The sequence below is a fragment of the Leptopilina heterotoma genome, unplaced genomic scaffold (assembly GCF_015476425.1).
Source record: "Leptopilina heterotoma isolate Lh14 unplaced genomic scaffold, ASM1547642v1 Lhet_212, whole genome shotgun sequence".
Taxonomy (NCBI): domain Eukaryota; kingdom Metazoa; phylum Arthropoda; class Insecta; order Hymenoptera; family Figitidae; genus Leptopilina; species Leptopilina heterotoma.
Genome location: NW_025110930.1, coordinates 1,068,347 through 1,091,487, shown reverse-complemented (window position 1 = coordinate 1,091,487; position 23,141 = coordinate 1,068,347). Strand labels below are relative to the sequence as shown.

Here is a 23,141-nt window from a genome sequence, read left to right as displayed (position 1 = left end):
CAAAGTCCACGCACACAATATCATACACGTATGTTACGTGCAGGTATTATAACATAGTGTCACGAAGATCCAGACCGGACCGGACGTATAGTTGCGGTTAATGCGTGAGTGATTTGAAGATTTTATAAGTTAAGATGACGTTTGATCACGAAAATGATACAAAAGTGAGATTAAGAAGGGCAAAGAGTGCAACAAGAGCTGAGGAAATTCAAAAAGCAGAGCAGATGGTTCGCAGGTCACAACCTGATAAACCGTGAGTGTATATATATACATATATTCATTCCCTTATAAACTATGCAATTGATTCAATTTTTCTTTTAATATCAATTGGGACACTTGAAATTGTTTTACAAAATTTATTACTTAAACTATTAATTGTGTAATGATGTCTTATTTACTCGTGTTTGAAAATGTCTTGATATATAATTTTGCTTTTATTATTAAAATTCAAGGCGTACAAGTAATCATAACCTTTGATGAGACTGGCGCGAGAGTTGTTGCGTCGGCGCCAAGATTTTATAAATTGAGAGAGGGATATATATAATATCCACTTATACTTTTTTGTGCATGCTTTTTATTAGTATTTTTTGCAATCAGTACAAAGATCAATATTGTAACGTCACTGGGAGCCTATTATTTTTATGCACGTGATGGTTGTTGAATTTTTGAAATAACAAACCCTTTTAGAATTATATAAAAGGATTTTTTTTAACCGCATATATATAATATACGAAAACGTGTATTATTATATTTATTTTTTTATTATCATATCATTATTATATTAATTTAAACTTACAAAACCCTCATTTATGGGATTATTTTATAATGCATTTCAATCTGATGCAACTATTTACTTGCTTAACTATTGTTGTGACACTGATGTATTTTTTATCACTATGTACTTACTATACCCATAAAAAACAATGTGCTACTTATTTTTATATTACCTCGATAGGAATAATTAGCCAATTAAATATTGATTAAAATATATTGTTTACAAAAAATTTGGAAAAATGACTTTGATTTGCAACTAAAAGTATTGTGAACTTTTATCATATTTGCAGTCATTTCAATGCACTTGAATTCCTTTTTATAAGAAAAAGAAGGAAATTAATTAAAATGTCATCAGTATTTTTATATTATTAAAAAAATTCATTAGCTTTCCAAAGTCTTTTAAAAAGAATTAAATTGATTTCAACTCCAATTACCCTAAGTATAATTAGAATGTATATTTGACGCTTTACGCAGTAAAAGGAACTTAACTCGATAAGTAATTAAGGTTATAATTAAATTACTTTCGGTTTCACAGAATATAAAAAGTATACTTATTAATCAAGGTAAAACACTCGTAAACATAACCTTGAATCTTTTGTCACGTTAGGTCCCTTTCACCGAGATGCGTCACATATAAAGTTTTTGTCAGAAATTAAAAAGAATATAAATGTACAAAGATGAATTATATTGCTAAAAGAATTAAAAAATATAATTTTGAATTATAATGGTTGAGAATTGAATTTTAATTTCCTCTTCTTACGTCTTTTAGTATAAAATTAATTCCTGTGAACTCTAATTTTTTCACTTTGTCTTAGATGCCATCGACCAAGAGACAGTCTCTTTTCCTGGAGTTCCGGGTTTGACAACTTCACAGGATTTGTCAACTGGGGCTTCTTACTTTTAGGCATTGGCGGTATACGTCTACTTTTGGAAAATTTTATAAAGTAAGTTTTTCTTAAGCAGCTGAACTCAAACTAAAAGTTTATATTGCATATACTAATATTTTTATTTTTCTATTTATTTATGCAATGGAATTTTTAAAAAAAACTTACAACATAATAAGCTGGTATTTAGACGTATAAAAAAATAATTATCAATTTTATGTTGTTTCATCAAACTTCATTCAATAATATATGTACATTACAAAACAAGAAACTGAAAGCATAAAATTAAATTGATTTTTAGTTAATTTAATAAAAATAACCATAACTGTATATAACTAAACAATTTTAGATATGGAATAAGAGTGGATCCAGTACAATGGTTTACGTTTTTAAGTGGAAAAAACGACGGAGGAAAAGAACATCCTTCTCTTTTATTAATTCTGTGTAAGTGTATTCCATTATTAAAATAATTCTGTACAAATGAAATTTATTATCATTAATTTGCAATTCACACTCTATCATAGTAATTAAAAAACTAAAATAAAAGAAATATTATTTGTACGTATATAATTTTTCAAGTATGGGCAAAAATTAATGCAAATTCTTTTTTAAAGTTTAATTTATCTTTAAACTAACTGGGGGAGGTTATCGAGGTACTATATACGTTTCCTGATATTAATAATGTATTTTAACAATATTTAAAGTATACTGAATATTTGACAGGAATTCGGATTTTTTAATCAACTCTCAACTATGTCATGTATTTAATTTTCAAATGTTTTATGGCTTAGATTCTTCAGTACCAACATCGCTTTGCCTGCTGATTGAAAAGGGATTGGCTATGGTATGGCACTCACTAATTTTCCACTAATTTCCATTTCGAATATTGTTTGTTACAGAAAGATAAATTTAAAAAAAATAATTTTTTTGTTTTGTCACAGGATATTGTACCACATGGTCCAGGAATGGTTTTTCATGTCGTGAACCTTGTTGTAATGGTGCTAATGCCAATGGTTGTTATTCATGTGAAAGATTCTGGTTTCAGTTTGAGTAAGAATATTGTTGTCAAAATTGCTACAAATGAAATGTGAGCAATTTAATATCTTTATCTAAATACACATTAACAAATTTTTTTTTCTTTTTCAAGTTGGAGCGATGTATGTATGTATGTTATATGCCATGCTTTTCCTAAAATTATGGTCTTACATTCAAGTTAATATGTGGTGTCGCCTCAGTGTTAAGGGAAAAAACACAAATCATGGCAAAATAAGAAGACAATCATTTTCTTATAATAATTTAAAGTGTGAGTAGAATAATTTTCGATTAATTTCTTTTTTCATAATGTATTTATAAGTATTTCTTTTAATTTTCCTTAGCTTCGGGAGTAAAACAAAACGGTTACGAATCAGATGACTCAAAAAATGAATCGAAGAATTGTACATCACTAACACAGTATCCAGATAACTTGAATCTTCGTGATTTATATTATTACATTCTCGCTCCAACCCTCTGTTACGAATTAAATTTTCCAAGAACCGAAAGAATCCGTAAAAGGTACTATATTGCTACTATATTGTATTAGAAAAAATATCTTCCATCATTTTTTAAATTTAATTCACAAATTTTGAATTATTTTTAAAGATTTTTAATCAAACGCATACTTGAAGTTCTTGTCGGTTGTCAAGTTGTCATGTCACTCTTTCAACAATGGATGGTTCCATCTGTTAAAAACTCATTGATTCCTTTCAGTGTAAGTTTCAAATTTGCTGAATTTCTATTTTATTTTTATTACGTGTATTGTGTGTGTACATTATCAAACTTTGTTTTCTGTTTATTTTACAGAACATGGACGTCGCTAAGGCTTCCGAACGTCTACTTAAATTAGCTGTGAGTACTTTATATCTACACTGTACTTATTCGTTTGTAATACGACCAAACTACATAAAAGTATAATGAAAATATGTTATTATTTAATATTTAAGTTTAATTCGATAAATAAATTAATAAACCTTAATTGCAGAGAAAATGATTTGGGACCATTAAAAGTTTTAAATTATTTCTGTTGGAATGTTGCAGATACCAAATCACTTAATGTGGCTGTGCTTTTTCTACCTGTCATTTCATTCTTATCTGAATTTAATGGGTGAACTGCTACACTTTGCAGATAGAAATTTTTATTGCGATTGGTGGAACGCAAATAATATCGATACTTTCTGGAGAAGTTGGAATATGCCAGTACATCGATGGGCTGTAAGGTGAGATAGTAAGCCTTTATTTTAACATATATTAATTTACTACGGGCAATAAAACTGTCAAATTTAAATTTTAGACATCTTTATATTCCAGTAGTGGAAATGGGTTACGGTAAAACTACCGCAAGTGTCACTGTTTTCTTCATCAGCGCTTTCTTTCACGAATATCTTGTCAGTGTGCCTCTGAAGACATTCAAAATCTGGGCATTTATGGGCATGATGGGCCAGGTAAACGATAGTAGATTTTTATTTTTCAAAAACTAAATGTCAATAAAACAATTTTCCTTTCAGATACCGCTGTCTGTCATGAGTAAAATGGTAGAAAAACACTGTGGAGCGAGATGGGGTAACATTGTCGTTTGGGCGAGTCTCATTATTGGTCAGCCTTTATGCATCATGATGTACTATCACGATTATGTCGTTACGCACTTTGGTGAAACTCTCTTGGAAGATTATTCGGTCGTATGAAAAAAATTTTGAGATTATATATTGATCGCTAGTCACTTTTATTTTTTCATAATTCATTCCAATTTTATCATTTAATCTTTCTTTTCTCCATTTTATTCTAATAATATAAAGGCTGTAAAAGTTACTTACACTGTTACTTTTATTTTTAAGTAAAATACCGTAAATATTGAAGAAGTGCCTCTGAATTAATTATATGTAATTAATTCATTAAATGTAAATCAATTAAAATTTCAAACGAGAGCATAAACACTAATGTCAAATAATGTCAATCATTAACTTCGCTCAAAGAAAAAATAATACTTGGTAAAAAATGGGTGATGAATTTAATGTGTATAGATACGTATGCAATAAGAGAATTCTTAGGAATAATAATATATTACAATTTTTCGAAAATTAGTCTAAGAATTTATAACACTCGAAATATTTTCTATATTTTATTTTTGATGTGCTATTTTTTACGAACAAGAATTGTAAGTTACCATTATATCCAAATAAAACGCATTTTTGTTAAGAACAAATTTTGTACACTTAAGTATTCACTTTTTCTCGACAAAGAAGAATCTTGACAATAATGTATTTAATAAATTTTGTTTTAAAAAAAGCTTTAAAAGTACAAATGAGTCCATATAATTTCTGATTAATTTATGTTGAAAATAAAAAAATTTCTGTTTTTCAAAAATGTTTCATACTAAAATAACGTTTACTTTGATACAACACGAAGAATTCCTTGGTACAAAAGACTTTGTGAAAAAATTAATTTGATATGAGAATAAGATATTTTTAAGAAATATATCTCTTCTCTTTCCAAGTATAAAGTGGACTTGAAAATAACCCACGCCGGGAGAAGCATGATCCATCTATTAATAGTGAAATCACGTATCTTTGTCGTGAGTTCAGCAACATCACCTTCTTTCTCGTCAAAAATCATTAGTGCTTTTCATTTTTTTTGAAGGTGTCATTCTAATTATAGTCAACCGTAATATTTAATCGATTAAGTCGAGTATAATTTATTTGTGTGAAAATTATAATGATCGAGTAGTGGGAGTGTGCTTAAAATTTTTTGCAAAACTTGGTGAAATCGCGATACGCAAAGAGGAGAGGGAAGAGACCGAAAAAGACGTACAACCCGAACTGACGACTAACAATTTTGTGATACATTTTAAAACAGTAGTGCAGTGAGAAAGAGAGAAACAGAGAGTGAGAGAGAAGGAGAATGTGCGAGTATTTCAATGGTACAACAAGTCAAGCAATTTCTTCTGTCGAGAATTCAGAAATAGGCAGCGGAGTATCACCCTCTAATAGAACTGAAACGAAAGCAGCATCTTTTGTCAGAGGAAATAATCGGTTTTCGTTATTCAAGTGGCTCAAGCGGGGCAATCGCACTTCCTCGACAATTGGAAAACGTCGCAAGAAAGTTTCCAGTAAAAGTACAAATTTTGAGGAAGAGAATCTCTCGTCAAGTACCGAAAGTGTATCTACGTTTTATAGCACAACAACTGTTCATAGTTTTGCTTTTCAAGCTGGTGTATTTCAAGAGTGTAATGATTTGAATCTCAATTTCCCACAACAATTGTCAGTGGATATCGGTCCCTTTGGTTCGGGTGCTGTAAAATTGCTTGAAAAAACGGGTAATAACTTGGCGAATGTCAATTACACTCTACCGAGTACTTTTTTACAAAAAAGGGATATTACCGAAAGGTACTCTCTTCAGCCATCGAATTCCTTTAATTCATGTGGAAACATTCCTGCACCAGAGAATAAGTGGTGTAATTCGCTAAAGGGCAAAAAAGTGCATGTAAAAGGTAAACGTCGTGCCCCAAATCCTCCTGCTTCCAACAGCAATGCCAGACAGTCGTCATTTAAAACGAAAAGACGGACCAAACGACAAGCACCACCACCTCCAGATGACACCAATTTGAAAGGTAAAAAAACCATTAAAACAAACTCTTACATTTCAAATGACAAAGAAATTTCTCCGACCATTAGTAATGACACATTAATATTACGAGGTGGAATTCTCCTGCCGAAAAATTCCAGTGATTCCAATTCGACAGAAGAAGCAATTTTTGATGCTGAAATTGTCAAAGGAAAGGAAAGTCAGTCCTCAACGTTAGTGCAATCATTCGATAGAGCAATGCCTCGTCCCTGGTATAAGCGAAGTGTTTTTGATTCCAACACAGCAAGCAAAAAAGATATTTATCCAAGTTCAACATCAAGTGAAAAGCGGGAAGATTGCGCCTCTTCGGTCACTTATTTTCCCTTCGACGGTTCGCTCTCAAAGTTGAATTTCTTTCACCGAACGGACCGAAATTCAGAAGACAGAAGAGATAAACGAAAATCAGGTATTTCCATTTTGACTAATATCAGTGAACTTGACAAAGAAGCTGCTGCCATTGTTCAGGAAGAGCAAGCCAGAGCAAAGGTGTCGTCATTTTTGCAGAACAATAATATTTCCGACTTGAAGGTAGATAAATCTACCGATAATGAAGACTTTGTCCCCTCTTCTCCCAGAAAAAGTACTCGTGCTTTGATTTCAAAATTTAACGCTATAACAAATCTGTCAAAAGTTACTGTGAATACGAATTATTTTTCTAAAAATTCCCCAACAACCCAGAGAGTTGATTTAAGTGACAGAATTCAAAATCAGAGTAAAAATTCTTCCCTCAGTGACATTGGGTCCAGCGAACAAAAGAACAAAGTTGAAAGAAGATTTGAACAAAAGCAAGATCTTTCTAGGTACTTCATCTCGCATCAAAAGTCTCCAAAATTAAAACAAAACTCCAAGAATAAAACACGACTAAACAAAAATGATACTCAAGAGAAAATAGTTGAAAAAATTCAAAAACGGGAGGAAACTAAAGTCGAAAAGCAAGAAAATTTTACAACAGAAAGAAGGTTAAACAGTATCGAGAACGGATTACCCGACACAAAAAATGCTTCATCATTCAATAAGAATTCGTTCAATAAACAAATTTTTCAAGCAGATAATCCACCATTGATTATAATTCGAGAATTAGATTTAATATTCAATGAAATTGACAAACAACTAGAGAATAACATCAAAAAGGGTAAAATAAATAATTCGAGAAATGAAGCTAAAGCAAGCACCTCAAATCAAACTGATTTTTTAAGTGAAATAGAAACTTCGCAAAAAACTACGTCTGTTAAACAGTTATTAAATAAATCTGAGACAGAAAAAATATCAAAATCAATTGACCTTCAGAAAACAGATGAAGTAACGACAAAAAACTTATCGACACCACACACTCAAGACGCTCCAGTTACAATCGACTTGAAGGAAATTTTGAAAGAAATGAAGCATTCTCTACCCAAACGATCCAAGGGAAAGAAAATTATTCAGAATCATTCAGAAATCCCCAATGTAAATAATAAATCTTCCACAAGTACTTTTAATGATCTCAATGCATTTACTACTACTAATACTAATTTAAAAGAAGATATTTTAGAGAAACCAAGTACTCAACTATTACGTCAAGAGAAATTTGTAACTGAGGTACGTGAGGAAAAGAAGCTAAAAGTTTCATCGGCAGCTCAAACAAGTGGTAATGTGAAAAAAGTTATTAATTTTCCATCGACGTCGAAGCAAAACATGAATCAAATATTTACGAACAAACGAGGTGAGTGTGGGACGGCAACAAAATACAAATTAAATAAATTCCATTTAATAAGGCCAAAGGAGTTTGACGAAATTGAAGCCATCAAACTTGTGAAAACACCTTGGCTTGAGAATATCTATGCTAATGTTACTCAACAGCCTTCTTGTTCCAATAAAATAATTCTACCGCTACGACCTGTAATAAACGTTCAACCTGCGGAACTGTTGCTGAAGAGGAAAGAAGAAGTGGAAAAAAGTAAACCTCTTTCTGCTAAATTCAATCAACAAGAAATATTAATCCTTCCAGGTAGGTCTACTTCTTCTTTCGATTTCTATTGTTTTAACTTAAGCAAGTATCACTTTACATTATTTTAACTAACTTTTGCAAAAAGCCATTAAATCAACAAGAAAAACATTTTAACTTCAGTAAGTTTAACTTTGCGTTTCAGGAAATAATCGTCAACAACGTAATTTTAATGATGTACAGAAACAAAATATGAATACACTGGCTGTGAATAAATTACTAAAGAAATTAGAAGCTGCGATTGCATCCGGAAACCATCAGCAAGCATCAATATTTGCTAAAGAACTTGCAGAGCTAAAAATTCAATGTTCGGTAATTCGACAGCGTTCCATTAATAATACACGAGAAATAAATATCAACATGTATATTGAAGATAAAGAGGGACATCAAGGACCGATTCCACTTCTGGTAACTATCAATAATTCACATTTGTATAATTATTATTTACAAAAATACGTTTTTATTGAATATATTATTTCAAGCTCCCTCTAAATATGACAGTAGCGCAGTTGAAAGCGAAAATTTCCCTCGAATTTGAAATACCTACAAACATTCAACGATGGATTATTGGAAAAAATTTAGCCGAAAATGAAAACTCTACTTTAGAAGAATTACAAACGACTGAATCGATATTTTTATATCTTGTCGCTCCCGGTATGTACAGATTCTGGTATTCAGAGTTCGAATGTCAAATTTGCACCTAACAAGACAATTTGGAAATAATTTTTTTAAATTTAATTACAAATTATTTTTAGTAATGATGAATCTTATTAATATTGTACTTAGAAATTACTTCAGCCGATGTGAGTCAGCCTGAAAAGTCTAATGTTGTGGAGGAAATCGAGAAATTGAACATTAAAAAAGTGGAAATATTACCTGAAACTGTAATAACAGTGGACGAAACAGAAGAAAAGGTACGTTTGACAAAATAAAAACCGACCGATGCCGAAAGAAAACTACATCAGAACTTGAACCAGTGAAAGTAATTAAAAATACAAACTTTACGGACAAAAAATTTAAAATTAACGACCAATTACTGAGAAAAATATAAGTCCGAGTGAAATAAGAGAACATTTTACTTAAAACTATAAATTAAATTTATCATAACTGTAAAACATGAAGATATGATGACCGAGTGATAAAATCATTTTATTCTTCATTAAATCGATTATTTCTAATAATTTTCGAAAAAGTTCTTTGACAATTTTCAGATTCACTTGTTTACATAATTCAATTTTACGAAATTTCTATTATTCGTAAATTCTTCAATTAAATATGTATTGGAAAATAAAAACTTCAAATAATATAAAAAAAATTTTATTCAAATTTTTGAAAATAATTGAATTTCGGAAAAGAATTTAATTATTTCTAAAGATAATTGAAATTTTGACGGGAATTTTTAAAAAAATTTGAAAATTGAATTTCTGCAAGATGGCTTCGAAACTAAATAAAAACGAAAAAATAATTTAGTTTTGGTGCAGGAATCAAAACTAAAACGAAACTAAAGTTTCGAAGCCATATGAATTTTATTACTTTTGAAAACAATTGAATTTCTGCATTCATTTGTAATTTTTTTAAAATTCTCCAAATTATATCGTACAATTTACGAACTTTTCGTCCTTTCTCAATCGAATTTACGGACTTTATGGATCATTTTTTAAAAAAAACTGACTTTTTTTGCTGTGACATTTTATTACATTAAATAATTAGGTTTCTCAAATATTTATTTTGGATTCACACTGAAATAAAATTATTCTTTTACTTTAGTTTCTGGTTGTCATGAAACTAAACTCAGTTTCTACTTTTGTATAGACTCAGAAACTAAAATAAAACAAAACTTTCGTGATGTTCTCTGATTTTATGTAAACATTTTAATAGTACATTATTAACAATCTTTTTAATTTACCAGAAGTACGAAGGAAATCCAGGAATAAGTTTTAAACATATTAAAACAGAAAAAAATTCCGAGGAAATCAAGTTGAAACGTTATGAAGAATTAATGTCTTTGGAAAATCGTGATTTAATTCCGAATTCAGAGCCTTTCGATTGTCCGATATGTTTCGTAACCTACGCTCCAGAAGAAGGAGTAACCCTAAGAGATTGTCTGCATACGTTCTGCAGGTTTTTGCTTTTAATAAACAAAATGTTTGATTGGAAATAATTTTCTAATTCAGTACCAAGTGGATCAATTTCAGTTTCTTAAATACTTCTTATGCAGTACTAAAATGAAAATTAAGTTCTGCCTCAAAACTGAAAATGATCCATCTTCTTTCCTGTAAAGTTTTGATAATTGAAAATTTCTCGAAACAGATTCAATTAGTTTTGAAGAGAATTGTTGATTAAAGTTTTCTTTACCGTAATATTTATTTTCTTTCTGTAGGTTATGCGTCACCAATACGATTGTTTATTGCGAAGAAGCCGAAGTGCAATGTCCATATCGAGATGCTGTATATACTTGCGAGTCAACTCTCCAGGAACGAGAAATCAAGGCAGTAAGTAATTTCTTAATATGATGCAATACATTCAGACCACTGACGATGCTCACGTTTAGCTTGTGGCGCCGAAAGTTTATCAGCAACACCTATCGAAGTCAATCGCAGAAGCTGAGAACAATGCCGGGAACGCGTTTCATTGCAAGACTCCAAACTGTCCAGGCTGGTGCATTTACGACGATAATGTCAACAACTTCTTTTGTCCCGTGTGTCATAATAACAACTGTTTAACATGTCAGGTAATTTTTCTGGCTAAAAAACATAATCATTCAATCTTTTACAAGTAGAATAGTAGATTAATTAGATTAGTGTCTGTGGATTAATCAAATTGTTTCAATTTAAATACAGGTTATTCACATGGGGAAAAATTGTCGACAATATCAAGACGAATTGAGACTTTCAAAAGAAACGAATGAAGAATCTGAAAGGACTGAAGCTGTTTTAGAAGAAATGGTAAACAGAGGAGAGGCTCTTCCTTGCCCCACGTGTGCTGTTATTGTCATGAAAAAGTGGGGCTGTGACTGGCTTCGATGCTCAATATGTAAAACTGAAATTTGTTGGGTCACAAAGGGTCCTCGCTGGGGGCCTGCTGTAAGTATATTAAAATCAATTCAAAATTCTTTTCATCAAATAAGATCGACAATTTTTTCTAAAGAAAAATATTTCATCAGTTAAATATTTTAATTTTTTTTTCAAGATTACAAATTTCCATTAATAAATCATGTATTTTTTAGGGCAAGGGAGATACTTCCGGAGGTTGTAAATGTGGAGAAAATGGAGTGAAGTGTCATCCTCGATGCAATTATTGCCATTAGAATATCACAAAAGTTTTAAGATTGCCAACTGGTGAAATTAAAATTTTAACCATGTAATAAAATTTTGCTTTCTAGAGAATTGTAACTTTTAAATATTCTTTAAAAATATTTCTTTATATAATATATGAACGTCATGTGATAATGGTAAAGTGAATAAAACAGTATCTAATCTCACTAATCATGTTTAAAAAATTATTTATGTTATATGTAGTGCCTAAATTTAGATTCCTTAAAGCTTCACATAATTCTTACGTATGATACATTATCAATATACCAATAAAAAAAGTTTAACATATGCACCAGTTAATCATTATTATCGCAAGTTGATTTCGATGTACTAATTTGTTCCAACCTTGTTACTAATGTTGACTGATGATGAGTTAGTTGCCTATTCAAATTGTTACCACCTGCACTTTGTAATACTGAAACCAATCCGACTTGAGCTGATGTTAGATCCATATTTCCGTATTCCAAAAATTTAGTTCGATTCAACAACTTTCCTTCAAGTATGCCAGCTGTAAAACAAAAATATTTTAACACATATTTAGAAATTCTAACTTAGTATTATTAAATTATTTTTTTTCTAAACAATTATTTGAAAATTTTACCCATTAAAATTACTTCAGGCGTCTTTTTAGCAGCTTTAACAAGTGCATTGACATTGGCCTCAGGACTAAACACTAACATAACTGGTGAGGAGAAGAGTTTAAGTACAGGTTCATAAACTGTATCCGTTACTGCTATTTTCATTAAACGACGTCCGTACACTTTTGAATACATGTTATACATCTTCAAATTAACTTTAAAATTGAATTCATTTTCAGCTTTAATCGAATTCAGATGAAAGAATCCAACCATTTTGGAATTATTGAACCAATTTAAAATTTCTCTAGCTATTATAGTTTGATAAGGATTCGCAATAAATTTTTGTTCTTCCTTCTTCTTTCCTTTGTGGCAAACTTCCCATAATTTTTTTCCTTTATCTGGATTCGCATAGAATGGCGTCAAAAATTCCATTACTTTTCCTCGTTCATGATGGAAGGGTTTTGGTCTTTGTATGTTTATTTTAGAACGAAATCGAATCTGCTGAAGCGATACTGATTTTTGAGCTGTCTGTAACACTGGAACAAAAGTGAAAAAATTCAAATGAAAATGTAGTAAAGAAGAGAAAATATTAAACAAGTATAAAAAAGATATATGCATGCAATATTTTTTAATTTTGATTTCACAACTAGATTGTATATTATTATTGATAATATAAAAATAGTAACCTGTTTTGAATGAAAGCAAAATCTTACCTAAACTAGAATATAGAATATTTTTTCACATTGAAGAATAATTTCTGGATCAGAAAGTAGTTGATTTTTTCCATATCTTGCAGTTATCAAAAATATAGTTGGCTGGTGGTAAAATTGGTGTTTTAGTTGAATTGTTATTAAGGTGCTTGCGATTTTCATTCATAACGTACATTTTCATTGCACGTTCAGTGTGGAACGTAGTCAAATTATAAAATTAAGTACAAAATTAAATATATACAAAATTCTATCATTTCTTTACTTTTAGTATTTAGTATGCAGATATAAGGCACTTAAAACCAGGTCCTTTTCGTAAATTTACAAGTAGGCTCATTATGCCTACGACTGTACTTGCAATTTGATATATGTATATATATATATATAACAATTGTTTCTAGACAATTCAGTCATATGATAGAAAGATAATTTCTTGTTATTCAATTTATATTCAATTTTCATACATATTAATATATATGTACATATTAATAATTATCGTTAAAATTCAATTTTAAAAATTTGTTTAAAAAACTTACGAAATGTAATTAATTGTTCCACTACAGTAATTATTAGTTTCATGTCGATTTTCTAAATTGTCGCCAAAATTAAGTGACTTTCTATTTTTTCCTAGACGCAGCATTGATCGAATTCCACCCTTTTTTCTGGAACGTTTGTATCGATCATCCAGAGCAGAATTTAATGATGCCTGCTTGACATCGCCGCGTGTGTTGGAGAATCCTTCTCTTACCTCGTTAAAATTATTCGCGTTTGGAATGTTATTGCTATGAACATCGTCAACAAGCCAATGTTTCCTAGGCGATGAATGCTTATTGTTGCATCCTGGAATAGTGTATAAGTACTCTGGTTGAGGTTGCTCCACATACTTCTTATCGTAATGCTTCCTATTGCTATCGAACGACGAACTTTCCCCCACTTTGTCTCCGAGCTTTTCGAACTTCTCAACATTGTATCCGCGTTTCCCCTCGTCACCAACGTCCTCGGAATGGCTGTTGTGCTCGGCACTTTTGTTCTCTCTTCCTTCCCGTAATTTCTTGTTCCTCTTGTAAGTGTCCGTATTTTTAGCATCCAGAACGGCATGTCTCTTTTCGGACATACTTTGTCGACCTAGGGCGTCACGTGAAAATTTATTTGTGGGAGAGTTGAATTCCTCCAAAGATAATTGGCTATCGTACGTAGGATCTCCGGAATACTGACTGTCCTTATCTTCAGAGTTCCTTTTGATTTCATTACCATGACTATCGTGATTGGAATCTTCCAATAATACTGAATCTAAGCGATCACCATTTTGAGGCAGAGTTAATTTCTTAACGTTAACGTTGATGTTACTCGATGGCTCCATCCATATCTTGTTGGTGGCAATACAGTAACTCTCGTTGCGCAGACTATTCTTGTTGTATTGTTCAGTTAGTCTGTCTATAACTGGGTTCCAAGGGGAGGCTGAAGCTGACGACAGTAGAGATCCATTGTCCAGCGAATCTGATGGAGAATTGACATTATTTTTAATATCTTTAACTTTACCTTCATTGCGTTTCGAGGAATCTGAAATATATACAGTGTTAACAGATTCTAATTTTCCATGAGAAGGCACATTGTCAACAAAGTGTTTCTCGCACGTGTCGTAAGAAGAGACACGTCTGGCTATCGTCAGAGAAATAACCCCAGTGACTGAACTATTTGTATTGAGCATAGCACGTCTCAAAGTCTCCATAGCATCGGAATTCGAAAGTCCCAATAGAGAGACTCCATTCACGTTGAGCAGTTGATCATTTGTTCGTAAACGACCGTCCCTGGATGCGGCTCCTCCGTGCAAGACACTTTTAATAAATATACCTAAGTCGACGTTAGTATTATCGTCATTACTACTCGTTTTACCTTTCACACTTACTCCTAGTCCTGCTTTCTCGGAATCATGTACTGGAATGTCTAGAGTCAAAATCATTCGATTCTTCTTAGGGGATAAAACTACTTCGTCAGAAATCTGAATTGTTTTGAAATTGAATTTATCCATGCTGTATGAATCCAATTTTTCCTCGTCGCTCTTCTTTATTGGAGAGCGATGAGATGATTGAGAGTTCCTGGAAGTGTTGACGGAATCGGAAACAGGCACTACAATTTGCGAGTCGGATGTATTCGCAGACACTTCTTCTTGACGTGACACCAACAGCTTCACTTTACCTCCTGGTAAAATACTCCTCAACAAAGCGACGACCTCATCTTGACTTTTTCCGGTCATTTCCTTTTTATTTACCTCCAACAATCTATCACCTGGTTTCAGCCGTCCGTCTTCCACCGCTGCACCTTTGGGTAAAATATTTTTTATGTAAATTGGACAGTGGCCACCTGCTGGATTGTCTCGTGTTGTGACGCTGAATCCCAAACCATTGCCCCCCTTGGTCAATTCAATTTCTATCATCTTTCCTATCTTTCGAGTGTTTGCTGTTTGAAGAATATTATAATTAGTACCCTGTAATTTCTTAACATTCTCCTCAGTTTCTATTTTGTCCTTACTTGTATTACCAGGACTTTTCTGTACAGACTTTTCAATATTCTTTTTCTTATGCTTCAAAACTGATATATTTAAACAAGGCTCACTCATGCACGTTCTAAATATCTCCTGCACTTTAGAAAAAGGCATGCGCAACAAATTGTGACCATTTATTTTAATAATATTATCATGTAATTCAATCTGACCATCCTTCGCTATCCTTCCATTTGGCTCAATTCCTTCAACCCGAAGACCCTGATCGTTTCCCGATAAATCATAGCAGGGAACAACATGCAGTCCCAAGGGACCAGCTTCATTTTTAATAACAATTTCTCGAATCTCACCTTCGTCATTGCTTTTAAGTGGAAAATTAGACAACTCATAAAATGATTTTGCATCCTGTCCTAGAGGCTCCTTTCGACGTGACTCTCGCGGTAATGACTGCGCTGAATAAGTAGTGAGGTATGGTTCTCTAGTGGAAAGTACATGCATCGATAACCTCTTTGTACTTTCTCTCTTAATATTGCTCGACTGTGGATGATGTTGATGATGATGATGGTGGTGATGATGATGACCATCTCCTCCGTGAAAAAAGTCGGGACTATTCGTTCCCACAGAACTAGCACCATCGCCCCCAGCGTGAATAACATCGGAATAAATAAAATGAGCGACGATTTGCTCCCTATCGTCAGCTACATCGCATAACCTGTCATCGGGATCGAGAAGACCTCCACCCGTTAAAGAGGAGAGACTGGTGATCGTCAAAGCACTATCACTTTTACCGGTTGCTTTCTTGTATCGCAATGTAGCTTCATGCATCAAATCCCTAACAAGCAACGTTCCATCCCCACAAGGAACCACCACTCGCACGTTATCAAAGCACACGGTCACCTTCATACTCCCTCCGATTTTGACATTACTCGCGTTCAAGTTTCGAATTTCTATCTAAAGTTCCTGGAATGTCAATTGAATAAAAACAACGAAAATTCTAACATAAGCAACAAGTTTTCAGTCTAATTGCATCGCTTTCTTCTAATTGAGTAGGGGAAAGTATTTTTCTTGAACAAAGTGGCCTGTTCACTAATCACATAGTATTTCTGATATTCACTCGTATATCCTGTAGTAAAAATGAATCACCGACGCAGCACACTTGAGACTTTATACAACACACAAGCACTTAATTTACTTAAAAGAGAATACTTGAGATTAAAATTTTCAATTCTTTTGTCTTAAAGAATATGGAATGTTTTGGCATTATCAACAATATAGATTAAAAATTTGTTCATAAATTATAACATGAAATACATTAAACAGACGCAATCACAATTATCAAACTACGACATTTTGTTTCTGTTCCGCATTTCTAATATCTCAACACCCCGAAACGTGTGCGAACTGAACTAAACAAAAATGTCTGAAAGTGGACAATCTGAACTGTGAAACAACTAAAATATAGGTTGCGACGAAAACGCCGCTAGTAATCTACCAAAGTATTTCGATAACAATTATTTTTAATAATTTCAAAAAATGTATCTTACCTTTATTTAAGCAGAGAGCCATTGTAGACAGATTTTTATTTTATTTGTAAACATAAATTAAGCACGAACAACTATCACACGTTTTTCACTACACCATCTTAGAGCTCACACATACACTGATTCATACCACTACACAGTTACGGTTCCGTTCCTTTGTTCCTTCTTCATGTTTCTATTTACATGTATTGTATGCAGGTATATGCACATGCATGCTGTACAGAAATGTATAGGTTTAAATATCTACATGTGATTTCGCCTTTAGGATGTTTACATTATGACATTAAGGTACGGTCACAACTCTGCTGTCTTTGTCTGACACATGTGTAACGTAGTCAGACGTAAAATGTTGGTAAAATGTTAAATTACGCTTCTGAATGTACAGCTGTGGGGGCAAATCTGTGTTTGAAGTTATGCATGACATGGCATATTGTTTATATGTATATGTGTCTTCCTATCATTTCATTATCTTCATAAAATTATAGTTTCAAACGTCAACGAAAGTTATCAACAATTATGCTAAATTTGCACTGAACAATAAGACACTATACATATTGCGTAACAATAAAAATTGTTAGTGAACTGTGATCTTTATTCGATAAAATTACATCATATTAACTTTTAATTATTAAATAATCTGTCAGAAATAATTTTAAAAATCGCCTAAAAAATGAAGTGGTTTGATGGAAGCATTCAAGAAGCAGTTCTTGCATCTAAAAAGAAAAAAGCAATTTTTGTTGCTTTTATTGAAGGTATAAAAATTTAGGTTATATTCAAGAGTTAATTAGTCAAAATAAATTGAAAATATTATTATTATTACGTTCTACAATATGTCACAAATTTTTATTATTTATTTCTAAAACTTGACATTTATGAAAAAGAAAATGATTTATCACTGTAGTGAATGTATGTTTTGATTTTTGAGGACTCAAAAACGGATCGAAAATAATTTTTATTTTTATTCATAGGAAAAGATGAATTATCCACTCAATTTGCGGAAACTATTCAATCTGCAGAAATATCTTCACGTTTGGAGCAAGATCACTTTGTTGCAATTAAAATAGAGAGTGGCACAGAAACGTACAGATTTTTTGCACAAATATGTATCCTTTCATTAATTGTTATTTAAAATTTTTAATCAGCATTTAAAATGAATTATTTTCCTTAATTATTTAAAAACAGATCAAGTGGTTCCTGTTCCGTGTATTTATTTTATCGATACAGCTGGTTTGGCAATAGAAGTTATTGCGAGTAATTATCAAATTCCAGAGGTAGCAGCAAAGATCGATGATCTGTTGGTGAAACAAGGAAAAAGTGCTTCAGGCTCGTCAACTTCTTTAATACAGTCGGAACAAAAAGCGAGTTCAGAAAATTCTCAGGCAAATGTTACAAGTACAGAAAGTACTTCAGCAGCTCCACCAGCTACTTCGGAATTAACACATGAGGTACGTACTTGAAGAGTTTTGTACATCCAATTGTCACTAATATTTTTTTTGTAATATTAACAGGAAAAGGTGAAACGAGCACAGCAGTTGATTGAATTGCAGAAGAAGCAGCGAATCGAGGAGGAAATAAAGAAAGAAAAGGACAGAGAATTAGAACGTAGGAAGAGAGAGCGAGAGATGCAGGAAATGCGTTTAAAACAACGTGATCTGGAAATAAAACAGTCGCATGAAGAGAGACTGAAAGAAAAAGCTGAAGATGCGGCTGCAAGAGAAAGAGTTAGACAGCAAATTGCACAAGATAAGTTATTGCGGAAGGAGAGAGAATTAGCTCTTAAGGTAATTTTACTTATTGTTTTTCTTTAGAAATTCAGTTCCTTTAACTTTATGATAATAAATCTGTTCTTAAAAACAGAAACAGGCTGATCAACAATCATCCGAAAAACAACAAATCATAGCACCGGTTGTAACAAATCATGATTCATCTCTCGCTAGAATTCAATTCAGACTGCCGTCCGGTGGTACACACATGGGACAATTTGAACCCACGGTCACTCTTGGAACATTGCGAAATTACGTATCAACTAAAATTGAAATTCCCTTTCAACAATTTACACTTTCCACTTCTTTTCCACGAAAGGACCTCCTTTCCGAAGACGACAACAAATCTCTCATAGAGTTAGGATTGACTCCAACGTGTGTGATTTTGGTCTTACCTTTAAATGTAAGTAACGACTATTTGTAAATACTAAGTATACGCATATTAATTAGTATTACCAAGTATTTGACATTTAACATAATGACATTCTTTTTTTCTTTCACAGTCGAATTCAAAGTCAATTATATCTTCTTCGAATGACGTAGGCTTCTTATCTCGCATTATATGGACTATTTTCAGTCCAGTCATTGGAGTATATAATTATGTAATGCGATATTTTTTCAATCCCAATAGAGGACCAGGAAGATCACAAAATGATGAGACTAATTCGGGAGAATTTAGTGATAGTGGTAATGAAAATTCACAGGATGCTTCAAATATGCAACGAATGGGAGGGTTAGTATTTATATTACTTATTTTCTGTTTTAATTAAACTTATTATTTGATAAAGTGAAAGTACTTAGTACAGGACTCGAACCAGTGAAAGTATTTAAAAATACGGACTTTACGGACCAATTACTGACAAAAATATAAACATTCCGAGTCAAATAAGACAACATTTTACTTGAAACTATAAATTAAATTTTTCATAACTACAAAACATGAAGATATCGATAACTCCGAGTCGAGTCTTCGACTCGGAGTGATCAATTTCTTCGTGTTTTATTTTTATAATATAATTACAGATGACCGAGTGATAAAATCATTATCAATTCAATTATTATTTTCGTGAATTTTTAACTAAAATTCTTCTTTAAATCGATTATTATTTTTAATAATTTTCGAAAAAGTTTTTTGACAATTTTCAAATTCATTTGTTTATAATTTACAATCTACAATTTCAAAAAAATCCACAATTAAACTTTCTGAAAAAAAGTTAATTCCACAGAATTGTTAGTTAAAAAAATGAAGAATTCAGATTTTCAAAAATTTCCAATTCAAACCTTTTCACAATTTAATTATTTCTAAAAATTCACGCTCTAATGCTTTTAATGTTCAATTATAATCTAAAATTTTAACTGAAATCCATTTTAAAATCAATTTTTATTAAAAAATTCTACGAGAATTCAATTATTTGACTATAAAGATAAATATTTTATTAAAGAATTGAATGTTTCTTGAAATTGAATTTTCATAAAGAATTTAATAACTATTGAATTCTTTTGACGAATTATAATAAAAATTTTTAAAATAATTGCATTTTTCTAGAAATTTGATGAAAATTGACATGAATTTTTGTAAATTTTTAAACATAGTTGAATTTATGCGAAGAATTTTATTAAAATTATTTTGAAAAAAATGGAATTGTTACGCAAAGAATTTAATTAAAATAATTGAATAATACACGGAGAGAAAAAAAGTAAGCGGCTCTACCTGTCGGTAGAGCGGTTGCGTTAAATGCGAAACAGCCGTTCAACTTGAGGTTAAGCACGCTGCTTACTCTCGAGGATGTCTCGAGGGGTGAACGGTTCTCCTTTTTGGGGAAAGCGGGTACACTTTTTGGAAAGTAAGCGGCTCTATTTGTGTGGAGAAGAGAACCGATACTCCTCAAAAAGTATAACCGTTCGACGATTGCAGCGCTACTGTTGCGCTTTATAAAGGGAAAACAGCGCTCTCTTGCCAAATCAAACGGCTCTCTTTTTTTTCTCTCCGTGTATATGAAGATAATTTGTAAATAATTGAATTTCTGTGAAATTTTTATTATTTATGAAAATAATTGAATAATATATGAAAATAATTTGTAAATAATTGAATTCCTGTGAAATTTTTATTATTTATGAAAATAATTAAATATTTGCGTAGAATTTTATTACAATTTTTTTTAACTAATTGAATTCTTTTAGGAATTTTTATTAAAGTAGTAGATATTAAAAATCATTAAATTGAGGAAAGTTTTTGAAAATAATTAAAATTTTGCCAAGATTTTTATTAAAATTTTTGAAAATAATTGAATATCTGAGAAGAATGTTACTACTTTTGAAAATAATTGAATTTCTTCAATCATTTGTAATTGCTTCAAAATTCAATTTGTTTTAGTGTTTTTAACTAAAATTCTTCTAGAAATCCATTATTTTTAATAATCAATTAAATATATATTAAGAAATTTAACTAATTTCAGAAGAATTTTAGTTTTTAAAATTTTTTTTGAAATTTAAGTTTTTTTTGAGAATTTTGATTAAAACTGTAATAAAATTAATTGAAATTTTGCAATGAGTTTAATTATTTATAAAAATAATTGAATTTCTAAACAGAATTTTATTATTTTTAGAAAATAATTGAATGTCTGTAGAAATTTTATTATTTATGAACATAATTGAGTGATTGCGAAGACATTTATAAAAAAAATTTGGAAATAATTGAATTCCTGTGAAATTTTTATTATTTTATGAAAATGATTAAATGCTTGCGTAGAATTTTATTAAATTTATTTTGAATAATTGAATTCTTTTGGAAAATGTTATTAAAATAGTAGATATTAAAAATCATTAAATTGAGGAAAATTTTTGAAAATAATTGAAATTTTGCCAAGAATTTTATTAAAAATTTTGAAAATAATTGAATTTTGGAGGAGAATTTTATTTTTTATAAAGATAATTGAAGTATTGACGAGAATTTAAAAAAAATTTAACATAATTGAATTTCTGCGAAGAATTTTATTACTTTTGAAAACAATTGAATTTCTGCAATCATTTGTAATTTCTATAAAATTCGGCAAATTATATCGTCAAATTTACGAACTTTTCGTCCTTTTCAATCAAATTACGAACTTGACGGATCTTTTTTTCAAAAAAATTTGCTTTCACGAACTTCAAGCAAATATACGGACTTTGGCGGGATTTATGGACCTAGTTCGAGCCCTGTTATTAAGAACATTTTTCAACAAATAAATTGATTCAATACATTTAACTGATTCTTAAATCATGAGAATTCATATCTTCAGCTTTGAATATTTTTTTAAAAACTAATTATTATAAATTTTTATTCCAGTCTTCACAGAAGAAATCCACCGTCTGGAAGTACGAAAGTGTATAAAGTTCAAGGCAACATACATAGACTCCATTCGCCTAGAGACGATGACGACGAGAACAATACATGGAATGGAAATTCCACGCAACAAATGTAATATTTATTGTCAGAGTACTCACATTTTAGATATTATCTAATCCACCCAGTGAGAAATTTCTCATGGGGCCAAAGTTGGTCCAATATTTGGAGCCAGTACTCCGCATATCGGACCAAGTATGGGCCATTATTAGACCAATATTGAACAAATTAATTCCCAGACTTGGCAAATCCATAGCCATTCCAAGTCAATTTTGGTCTAATATTGATCGCTAACATGTTATATTTGAATGAGCGTTTAAGAAATTAAAAGTGATATATTCAGCAATAATTACAGATAACGATATAACTAGATTTATTTGAATTTATTTTCAATATACATACTTCAATGTACTTTAAAAGCATTTTCAAAATGTGTAATGTGTGAGAAATTTACTTTGTGGAGAAAATTAATTTGTTTTAAGTTATAGAAAAGAAAAATATAGACACACCGTTTTAAAAAAATTTTTTGTATCATGTGTAATGAATGAGATAATATTAATATTCATTGTTTTTACTTGATCTTTAGTGTTATATGAGGTCGTTTGCTTTAATATTATTATTTCTATTTTATTTGGATATTCAATATCCGGCGATATTTTACGAAGATTATTATAATAAAAACGTAAATGTGTATTTAATTTCACGAATTACTTAGTTTTTCTTCACGATAATAGGTTAAATTATTGATGTTTTTCTGTATATAAATGAATAGTTCGCGAAAGAGCTTTCAAAGTTCTTTTTAATTTACCTATTGTTCTATATTAACAAATTTAAAAGCTCTCCTATTGTTATTATTTTAATATTTTTCTTGTAAATATATTAATTAATTATGAACAGGAATATTTTCATTGAGCGATATAATAAAAAATTTGAACCCAAGACATAGATGCTTGCCAAGTACCGCCCCGAATTTACAATCATTGGTTCATCTGTTGGTGACGTTTAAAGCACGTGGGTTTCTCGATCCGCCTTATGTTGAAGGATTTAACTTTTGTGCC

The 23,141-nt window shown here is 31.0% G+C and overlaps 5 protein-coding genes across 5 annotated transcripts; 3 read left to right on the top strand and 2 right to left on the bottom strand.

Annotated features, from left to right (window-relative positions):
• Positions 1-13: 13 nt before the first annotated feature.
• LOC122501664 (diacylglycerol O-acyltransferase 1) lies at positions 14-4,896 on the top strand. Its single transcript, XM_043611302.1, has 12 exons — positions 14-253; positions 1,590-1,718; positions 2,008-2,102; positions 2,450-2,502; positions 2,600-2,708; positions 2,806-2,961; positions 3,035-3,212; positions 3,300-3,408; positions 3,501-3,545; positions 3,735-3,913; positions 3,988-4,138; positions 4,202-4,896. The coding sequence occupies exons 1-12, from the start codon at positions 135-137 to the stop codon at positions 4,376-4,378; spliced, it is 1,500 nt and encodes a 499-aa protein (XP_043467237.1). The 5' UTR covers positions 14-134; the 3' UTR covers positions 4,379-4,896.
• A 116-nt stretch (positions 4,897-5,012) lies between these two features.
• LOC122501662 lies at positions 5,013-11,783 on the top strand. Its single transcript, XM_043611299.1, has 9 exons — positions 5,013-8,301; positions 8,444-8,706; positions 8,781-8,952; positions 9,085-9,212; positions 10,208-10,419; positions 10,679-10,790; positions 10,850-11,029; positions 11,139-11,381; positions 11,525-11,783. Exons 1-9 carry the CDS (start codon positions 5,592-5,594, stop codon positions 11,603-11,605), a joined length of 4,101 nt encoding a protein of 1,366 aa, XP_043467234.1. The 5' UTR covers positions 5,013-5,591; the 3' UTR covers positions 11,606-11,783.
• Positions 11,784-11,908: 125 nt separating this feature from the next.
• LOC122501684 (39S ribosomal protein L10, mitochondrial-like) lies at positions 11,909-12,385 on the bottom strand. The gene is made up of 2 exons (XM_043611343.1): positions 12,214-12,385; positions 11,909-12,120 (listed from the first exon to the last, which is right to left on the bottom strand). Exons 1-2 carry the CDS (start codon positions 12,383-12,385, stop codon positions 11,909-11,911), a joined length of 384 nt encoding a protein of 127 aa, XP_043467278.1.
• A 144-nt stretch (positions 12,386-12,529) lies between these two features.
• Positions 12,530-16,895, bottom strand: LOC122501663 (partitioning defective 3 homolog). Its single transcript, XM_043611301.1, has 2 exons — positions 12,904-16,895; positions 12,530-12,726 (listed from the first exon to the last, which is right to left on the bottom strand). Exon 1 carries the CDS (start codon positions 16,298-16,300, stop codon positions 13,430-13,432), a length of 2,871 nt encoding a protein of 956 aa, XP_043467236.1. The 5' UTR covers positions 16,301-16,895; the 3' UTR covers positions 12,530-12,726; positions 12,904-13,429.
• Positions 16,896-17,330: 435 nt separating this feature from the next.
• LOC122501665 (UBX domain-containing protein 4) lies at positions 17,331-23,024 on the top strand. Its single transcript, XM_043611303.1, has 7 exons — positions 17,331-17,690; positions 17,907-18,041; positions 18,121-18,383; positions 18,447-18,719; positions 18,796-19,104; positions 19,205-19,434; positions 22,027-23,024. The coding sequence occupies exons 1-7, from the start codon at positions 17,609-17,611 to the stop codon at positions 22,160-22,162; spliced, it is 1,428 nt and encodes a 475-aa protein (XP_043467238.1). The 5' UTR covers positions 17,331-17,608; the 3' UTR covers positions 22,163-23,024.
• The last annotated feature ends 117 nt before the right edge of the window (positions 23,025-23,141 follow it).